This window comes from Orycteropus afer, unplaced genomic scaffold (genome assembly GCF_000298275.1).
Source record: "Orycteropus afer afer isolate SDZICR_OR568_19922 unplaced genomic scaffold, OryAfe1.0 scaffold00153, whole genome shotgun sequence".
NCBI classification, from domain to species: domain Eukaryota; kingdom Metazoa; phylum Chordata; class Mammalia; order Tubulidentata; family Orycteropodidae; genus Orycteropus; species Orycteropus afer.
In genome coordinates, this window is record NW_006921740.1 from 4,025,579 (window position 1) to 4,035,329 (window position 9,751).

General features: G+C 37.7%; 1 protein-coding gene across 1 annotated transcript in view; it reads right to left on the minus strand.

The window, feature by feature from the left end:
• The window catches only part of LOC103201525 (phosducin-like protein 2), a 93,236-nt gene that overhangs the window by 71,014 nt on the left and 12,471 nt on the right, over positions 1 to 9,751 (minus strand). The window contains exons 3-4 of the mRNA XM_007946231.2: positions 6,665 to 6,712; positions 380 to 409 (exon numbers count right to left, since the gene is read on the minus strand). Coding sequence (XP_007944422.1) covers positions 380 to 409; positions 6,665 to 6,712 — 78 coding nt within the window. The remainder of the gene's footprint in view (positions 1 to 379; positions 410 to 6,664; positions 6,713 to 9,751) is intronic.

The window sequence follows — 9,751 nt, forward strand, 5'->3', positions numbered from 1 at the left end:
TTTGCTGAGTCTTTTGGGTTTTCTATGTATAGGATCATGTCATCAACAAAGAGGGATATTTTGACTTCTTCCTTACCTATTTGGATACATTTGATTTCTCTTTCTTGCCTTATTGCCCTGCTTAGGACTTCCAATACAATGTTGAATAGAAGTGGTGATAGAGGGCATCCTTGTCTGGATCCTGTTCACAAGGGGAATGGTTTCAGTCTCTCTGCATTGAGAATAATGTTGGCTGCATTATTGTCCTTTATTTTTGCATATATGTCCTTTATTATGTTGAGGAATGTCCCTTCTATTCCTATTTTGCAGAGAGTTTTTATCAGGAATGGGTGTTGGTCCTTGATGATTTTTATGTATATATTAATTAAAATCAACTTACCCTTTTGGCATTATCTTTTTCTTCTGGTTCCTGTTGAGAAGAGATACATATGATTCTTAGAAACATTATATATTTATATAACATATAAAATATGAGACTGGAATTGATTAGACATATGTTGCTCTAAAAATAACATGAGAAATTAATTAAATACTGCTTGTGAATAATTAGAGGTGTGGACAAAGATCTTACTGTATCATTATTGTTGTTGTTATTGTTAGGTACCATTGAATTCCTTTCGACTCATAGCAACTCTGTGTACAACAGAACAAAACACTGTCTGGTCTTGTGACATCCTCATAATCCTTGCTATGCTTGAGTCCATCGTTGCAGCCACTGTGTCAATCCATCTTGTTGAGGGTCTTCCTCTTTTTGTTGACCCTCTAAATTACCAAGAATGATATCCTTCTTTAGAGGCTGGGCCCTTCCAACAATAGGACCAAAGTTTGAGAGACAAAGTCTGGCCATTCTTGCTTCTAAGGAGCATACCCGTACTTCCTCCAAGACAGATTTGTTCTTCTAGTAGTTCACAGTTATTCAATATTCTTTGCCAACACCATAATTAAAATGCATCAGTTCTTTTTCAGTCTTCCTTATTCATGATCCAGCTTTCACATGCATATGAAGCTATGGAAAACAGCATGACTTCAAAGTGATATCTTTGTTTTTTAACACTTTGTTCTTTTGCCACAGATTTGCCCAGTGCAATACATACATTGTTCGATTTCATGACTGCTGCTCCCATGGACACTGGTTATGGATCCAAATAAATGACATCCCTGACAACTTCAATCTTTTCTCTATTTATCATGATGTTGCTTATTGATCCAACTGTGAGGGTTTTTGTTTTCTTTATGTTGAGGTGTAATCCATACTGAAGGCTGTAGTCTTTAATATTCATCAGTAGTGCTTCAAGTTTTCTTCATTTGCAGCAAGGAAATTTGTACCATCTACATATCATAGGTTGTTAATGAGTCTTCCTTCCAGACAAGTGGTGGATCATTATTCTTAAGAGCTAAAAATTGGAAACATCCTGAATGTTTCACAGTGATGAAATGGGAAATAATGATATAACCACATGACAAAACAGAGAAAAAGACTAGAAGGAATCACAGCAAAATATCAGCAGTTATTAATATTATGGGTTATTTTTTTCTTCTGTTAATTTTCCATACTCCTCTCACAATCCAAACACCTATTTTTTTATAAAAAGAGTCATATCATTCCTATTTTTTGTTTTTGTTCTTTCTTTTTCTCATTTGCTTTTTATCAAAAAGTAAGGTCATTGTTAAACACCATTTTATACAGCTCCATTTTATTTTCATTATGAGAAAAAGTCAATTGATTTTTTGGGGGGGAGAAATTCATCAGTAAAAAGCATTGGGAAAATATAGTTGTAAATATATTATTTACTTTCAGAAATCATGTATGCTTTCAAACTGTCAGGGTTTCTTTGAATTACTGTATATGAAAAGTATGGAAGTCAGAGTCATAGGTAAAATTAGAATTGCTAATGACAAGTATAATTCTGAACCTGAGGCTCTTACTCCTTAATAGGGGAGTTTTAAAATATGTTCACTTATAAGACACAGAATGTAAAATGAGATGTGGTACATGATATCATTTTTCAAGTTCCTATCTATCCTCACTTCAGGACAAAAGTTTCTTCAAAGAATCAAATGATTTTACCAAGAAACCAAGACAACACAGTCAAAATATAATTTTCAAACCAACATTGACAATACAGTTTACTTCAATTTGCATTCTTTATGTCCTTCTCTCTATAAAAGTACAATGACTTATCCTCAGAGCCATCAGATATGCTTAGCAAATTAGAAAGATGTGTCTGTTCTCCACTTGTGGGATAAGTCAGGGAGAACAATAAAGCCAGCATGACCCCAAATTTCCCTCATCAGAAATAGAACACATCTTATAATTGAGAGGTCATAGGATTTCCCAATTAGATAACTATAAACTGCATTAATATGACCTTAAATTCTCAGTTGTCAGAGACACTGCAGTATATATTTCTTATTTAAAATCAACATATCATCTCCTAAATTCCTCTTAGCATGTTCCTAAATTGTACATCTTTTCTCTCAGGAGGAATTCCAAGAAATTATTGAGCAGTCTTTGCATATGAACAAAATATTATTTTAATCTTACCTGAAGCTTTGGTAGAATCCCTGAAATCATAAAGCAAAGCTCCTCCAGTGCCTTGGATGCCTAATGGACATGAGAAGATACATGGGCCATGCTTCTCGTTTCACATTTGTATAGAGCATTGTTGTTGTTGTTGTTATGTGCCGTCGAGTCAGCCCTGACTCATAGCGACCCCTCCTTGGGTTTCCGAGGCAGTATCACTACGGAAGTAGGATTGCCCAACCTTCCTTCCGAGAAGTGGCTGGTGGGTTTGAACCGCCAGCCTTCTGGTTAGCAGTCAAGTGCCTTAGCCACTATGCTACCAGAGCTCCTTGTATAGAGCATATAACTATGGAATGTTAGGAGCACAGGATGTCTCAACTACCAGAATAGAAACCTTCTTGTGGTCCATTGAAACTCTGTTAGAATCCTTTGATTTATCTTATGATGAAAACTTGGCTGTTAAAAGTAAACCCTCCTTTCGACCAGAAAAAATGCTATGTACTGTATATATGCATCGATTAAGGATTCCACTGTAGTTTAGTTACATAGTTTTTAGTATTTACTAAGATTTCATGAAATTCTATGAATGAGTAATCAGAGCAGTGCCAAAAGAGGTTTGTAGCAAGGTCTGCATCTACATGCCAATGCCGCGAGCCTGGATAAATATTACTCATTATTGGCTAATCTGAGAATCCTGCAATTGCTTGTGAACAATGGAAATTTGAAGAGGAAGAAGCCCTGCGTGGTGCACCTAATCTGAGTACCACCCTTCCAGGCTGCTGACTGCACACCCAAGGATCAGGTTTTTCAAAGCATTTGAGTGACAAAGTAGGGCAGAGCTCCTTTTGGTTAGCAGCCAGCTGGGTGTGGCGAGGAGCAGCACAAATGGACAAGCAGGGGCGAAACCAGCTTTTGCACAGCATTCAGCATGGTAGTCCCATGGACAATTGATTACTTACTAAATGCATTTTGGAAGTGATGAGGAGCTGGAACAGTGGGGCGAGCAATATAATTAGTGGTTAAAATTATGGGCTAACGAGTTGGACAGCCTGCCCTTCTGTTGTTGTTGTTGTTGTTATTTGCCATTGAGTCATTCCTTTCTACTATTTTTCAGCTGTGCTACCTTGGGCTGGCTACCTAACCTCTCTAGACTTCAGTTTCTTCAGCCATAAATCAGAGATCACAACATCACTGCAGAGAGTTCTTGGAAGGATTATATGTGGACAAAGTTCTCAGCACAGTGCCAGGTACATAGCAATTAGTTAACAATAGTTGCATTAAAGAATGTGTGACCTGTAAAGTTTAATTTACAGCTGCAAGCACTCTTAACTTAGAAGATACACCACCTGAAGAGTGGAAAGGATCACCTATACTCTCACACTTTGAACACCATGCTTGGCTTAACATGTTTGGCTGTGGTTAGGGATAGAGGTGGAGTCATGAAATAGTTTCTCTGTGTATCTTTCTCGACATCATAGGTCTGCTTTGTTCTTTTTCATTTGTTTGCCTGCCATGAAATGGTTGGGATATTGATTAACAATATCAAATAGCACATATTTGTGTAGTACTTCAATAAAGGACAAGCACTTTCATATACATAATTCCACTCTGTACTTACAGCACAGCTGTGAGATAAATAGGGCAGAAATTATTATTCCCATGTATAGTGGGCAGAAATGAGGCTATAAGACATGGAGTCACTTGCCCAATACTACATGGCTCATAGTTGGTAGAGTGTGGCCTAGGAACTAGGTTCTCTGGCCTGTAGATATTCCCTTGGAATTGACTGTTTAACCTATTTTGGGAGTTGGATGAAAAAAAAAGTAAAGTGTGAATACTGAGACATCCTTTCTCACATTTTCCTTATCAGGGATTGGTACATAGGTCATTCTATAAAAATCTGGAAATAAACCCTTTCAATCTTCTTTTACAGCCCATCTAGAAATGCTGCAAAATACAACAATAAAAAGGAAATATCTAGTGATGTCATGTGTCAAAAGATGTAGCTCCTAACTCAAAGAAGAATAAATTCAGAAATAAGATTTTCTCCTTAGAAAATAGCTTCTAAACAAGGTGAGGCTTGGGCAACAAACAAAAGACTATTTAAATGAATGCATTTTCCCAGCTCTTTTCTACAAAAAGCCTTTGTTCATTGAGCTACAACTATTCTTTAAAGCTTTTTCTTATACTAAAGATTTAATATTTTACTTGTAATGGGCCTTTAGTTTTCTTTTTGATAAAAAATATTTTAAAGCATTGTTCAGATAATCACATAAATAATAATACAATATTGAATACACCACGGACTGTCAGAAAAACAGACACATGTCTTGGAGGAAGTACAGCCAGAATGCTCTTTGGAAGCGAAAATGGTCAGACTTCGTCTCACCTACTTTGGTCATGTTGTCAAAAGGGACCATTCCCTGGAAAAGGATTATTATGCTTGGTAAAGTGGAGGGTCATTGAAAAATAGGAAGACCCTCAATGAGGTGGATTGACACAGTTGCTGCAATGATGGGCTCAAGCATAGCAATGATTGTGAGGGTGGCACAGGACTGGGCAGTGTTTTGTTGTACACAGGGTCGCTATGAGTTGGAACCCACTCAACGGCACCTGACAAAATAACACTATAGCGGAAATAACAGTGATTCTGGGGTGTTCCTGAATTTTAAATAAAATGTTAAAGCTTGTATGGTGATTAATGTCCATCACACATTATGTATCAGTCAATATTCTTTGAATAATTTAAAATATTCTTTATAAATGTCATCTATTTTGATCCTGGTATTTCTTTCCCATATAATGGCCCTAAACTTTCTCCAACTGATTCTCTGCAGATTGGAAAATGGGTTAAGGGACGACAAATACAGCAGACTACACAGGCCAGGACAGGAACAGATACATGCACAGCCATGTTTATCGCAGCCCTATTTACAATAGCAAAAAGGTGGAAACAACCTAGGTGCCCATCAATAGAAGAACAGGTAAGCAAACTATGGTACATACAGACAATGGAATACCATGCAACACTAAAGAATGAGGTAGAATCTGCAAAACACCGCATAATGTGGATGAACTTGGAGGACACTATGCTAAGTGAAGTAAGTCAATCACAGAAGGACAAATATTGTATTAGGTCATTATTGTAAGAAGTCAAGGAAAGGTTTATATATGCTTCTCCACAATAACCAGATGACACTTTGGAAGGACTGTGTGAGTAAATAGCCAGGGCTTCTTGGCCAGACCTTGTAGGGGGTATACAGCTGATTGCTCTGGAAAGGGTAGAGCACTCTTTGTCCAGGAGACTGGTGGTAGAAAAGTCAAGGCACTAAGACAAACTCTGTTCTACCTGCACTCAGAGACAGAGCTGCAGACAGAAGCAGCATCTTCCAATAAGGATCATACAAGGAGGAAACAGTCCTCTTGTTTCCATGGAGAGGAGCTAGACTAAATCATGGCCTCCTCCCCAGCCCTCCCTTAGCTCTTCCGTATGGGAAGAGAAGTGAGTTTTCTAATAGGTAAATTGGGAGAAGGAAATTGAGCATGCTTAATCCAGTCCTTTCCTCTTTTGGAGTCTGCTGTCTGGTCTGAAGTTCTTATCCAGTCTCTGCCCTGTAGCATAGAACTTGACTCTGGTGGAAGGCCCAGAGTCATTGTCTGACTCTCATAAGAAGGCTTAATTTTGGGAGTAGTTTTAACAGACACGTTTGGCATTAGAACTAAAGCCACATTCGCCAAATGACTTTTCAATTACAATGATGATACTTTAATCTCCATAAGTCTGACTCCATAAATATTTTTTTTCGATGGATTTCAGATTCAGTAGGGTGAGAGGAATACTAGCTAGAAAATACAGCAATATACACATTATCTATAACCTAACACAAAATTCAATTTTGTAATTAGCATTTTAATCTGATATTCCACAATATGTATATATTATCTGCAACTCTATTTTATTTAGAGATAAAAGTTTACAATGTACGCCCATAGAATTTTTAGTGCCTGAAGATGCTATAATTTAATATGTTTACATATTTTAATAAATCGATAAGTGATGACAGGTCCAAATGGAGAAGTGAGTATTTCAGCATTACACAAATGCCTACATTACTACAAAGCACCTCCAACTGGAATTACCTGAGACTGAGACTCAGTGAACAGGAAAGATGAACAAGCATCCGCTATCTGCAGAAAACAAAAATGCCAGTTACTCCATCAATACGTGAATGGGCTAACAAAATGTGCTATATGCATTCAATGGAATACTACTCAACTATAAAGACAATGAAGGCCTGATGCATGCCACAGCATGGATGAACCTTGAAAACATTTATGCTGAGCAAAATGAATCAGTTGCAAAAGGACAAATACCATATATATAACTTAGATGAAATAAGCAAATACTGTATATAGAAAAAAACCTAAAACCAAACCCATTACCATCGAGTCGATTCTGACTCATGGTGACCCTACAGGACAGAGTAGAACAGCCCCATAGAGTTTCCAAGGCTGTATTCTTTGTAGAAGCAGACTGCCACATCTTTCTTCAATGGAGTGGCTGGTGGGTTCAAACTGGTAAGCATTTGGACTGAGTGCTTAACCACTGTGCCACCAGGGCTCTTTAAATATATAGAAACAAAAGTTTATTAGTAGTAGTTACCAAAGGTGGGAAGAAGAGGTAAAGGAGACTTTTTATTTAAGGCATCATTGAGTTTATGTTACAGTGTTGGAATGATTTAGAGAAGGGTAGCGATAATTGTTGTACAACTTGGAGAACATAATCAATGTCACCGAATTGTCCATGTAGAAATTGTTGAGATGCATATGTTTTGTTGTGTCTATTTTCACTTCAGTTTTTACAAAGTGACATGTACATCCTGGGAACAGACAGACAATCGACAGAATGAGGCTTTATTAATTTAGTAGCATTTCAAAGTAAAATGATTTAGCATTAATTGAAGTTCCATGACAGCTTAGGACCCTTAACTTTGGAATGGACCTTCTTAAACTTTCTAAAAACATCCGGGAGTTGGGATTTCCCAAAGATTTGCCCCTAGCAACATGGCTAGACCTCCAAGAACAATGATAAGGATCATCAGAGAGTAAAAAGACGGAAAAACCTTTGGGTATTATTCAGCCTGAAAGATGAGAGGCGACTAAAGAATGGCTTCAGAATTAAGAAGCACCTTGTTACCATGCAGTTTTAATTACATGTGAATCTAATCATATCATCTAAATTAACATGACTGGATACAATAAAAACTTTTACACAACATGAGCAATGTATGAATTATGTACCATGGAACCAGCATTACAAAAGAGTTCTACTTTATGATGATCTAGTTGGCAACTAGGAGCCCTGGTAGCATAGTGCCTAAGGCACTTGACTGCTAACCAGAAGGCTGGTGGTTCAAACCCACCAGCTACTCCTCTGAAGGAAGATGGGTCAATCTACTTCCGTAGTGATACTGTCTCGGCAACCCAAGGAGGGGTCGCTATGAGTTGGGTCCATCTCGACAGCACATAACAACAACAGTTGGCAACTAGCTGTTCGCATTATTTATCCTAAAAAGAAAACTTGCCAGACAGACTTTAAACTGTAGTATAATAGATTTATATTAATCATTAAAAACAAAAACAAAACACAAAACCAACTGTGCTGAAAAGCTAAGCACTAAGTTAGATGTATGGAGTTGTTTTATGGCATTTTTTTTTTTTTTGGAGACCTTTAAAAATGAGACTGAAAAAAAAAAAGAACTGATCCTTGTTTGTCTGGGATGATTTAGGTTGAGACCCTTTTATGGCATAATGTTTTGGGAGCCCCTTCCAGTCCCCAAATTCTTTCGTTTGGCAATGTAGTTTCCATTTCCACACCAAACTGAGAGGGGGATTATTACAATCTTCAGTCATAATTCCCCAAGTTTCTTATTGCTTAATGCTTCTTATTCCAAGTTGAACACACCCTACAATGCATGGTCTTCCAATTTTGAGAATAACAGTAACAAAAGTATAGAAAGTTATAGAGAAGCAGAAGCTTATGTCTCCCTTCTTTTTATCTTCACAGAACAGGCTATCTTCTCTATATATCACAAATACTTTTGAAATTGTTTTATTCTATTCATTTCCTGTACCTATCCTCCTATTCCCTCTTCCATGCCACACAAGTCCAGAATTATAGACACAAAGACACACATGTGTGCAAACACACAGAGTGGTAAATTTCTTGAGGGCAAGGACTATACCATATTTAACTGAAGTAAAATAAGTCTTCAGTAAATATGCTTTAACTAAACTGAATTGAACTTGTGGAGGGAAATAAAAAGAAAATAGGGGAAAGCCCAAATATATCCTTTTGAGCTTTGAATGTTGACCAATGCTAAATACATCACCTCCAGAAGTCATCTTCTTCATTCTAGTAGAGTAGAAGGATGTGATTCCTTCTGAAAGGTCTGTGGCTCTTGGTATCTGAAGACATTACAAGCTTAGGAGGAAAGCCATCCACCCACAGACCAGGGTGCCCATCTCTGCTGAGGTGCCTCACTGTCTGAGAGAACTCTTGAGCCTCTGCACTAGCTAATCAGTGCATCAACATGTCTCATGTTTGAATAAAAACATCAGAATTAAAAGAAACTTTCAAATTAGGAGATGATTGCAAGGCTTTTCAGTCTTTTTTGTTTGTTTGTTTGTGTGTTTGAAAGGCACAGCAACACTGATCACCCAGTTTCCATTTAAGCACTTGTTTATTTCACTCGACTAAAAGCCCTAATAGGAGCTCTGGTAGCGTAGTGCCTAAGGCACTTGACTGCTAACCAAAAGGCTGGCGGTTCAAACCCACCAGCCACTCCTTGGAAGGAAGGTCGGGCAATCTACTCCTGTAGTGATACTACCTCAGAAACCCAAGGAGGGGTCGCTATGAGTCAGGTCCAACTCAACAGCACGTAACAACAAGAACAACAACAAATCCCTAATGGTTCTGAGTGCCATTAAATGCTTTTGAAAGCTCTGTATAGTCTATTGGTGAACTTGTTTGAAAATGGTTAAGTCTCTATATATGGTTTGAAAAGTATGTGTTTCCAAGTAGCTCTGTCATAGGAAGAAGGAAGAAGGAAGAGGCCGTCCACTTCTGAAAGAATTGGCCAGGGAAAACCTTATGAATAGCAAAGAAACACTGTTTGGTACATTACCGCGCAACTTTAGGAATAGTCCGTTTAGGCTAAAAGGCTC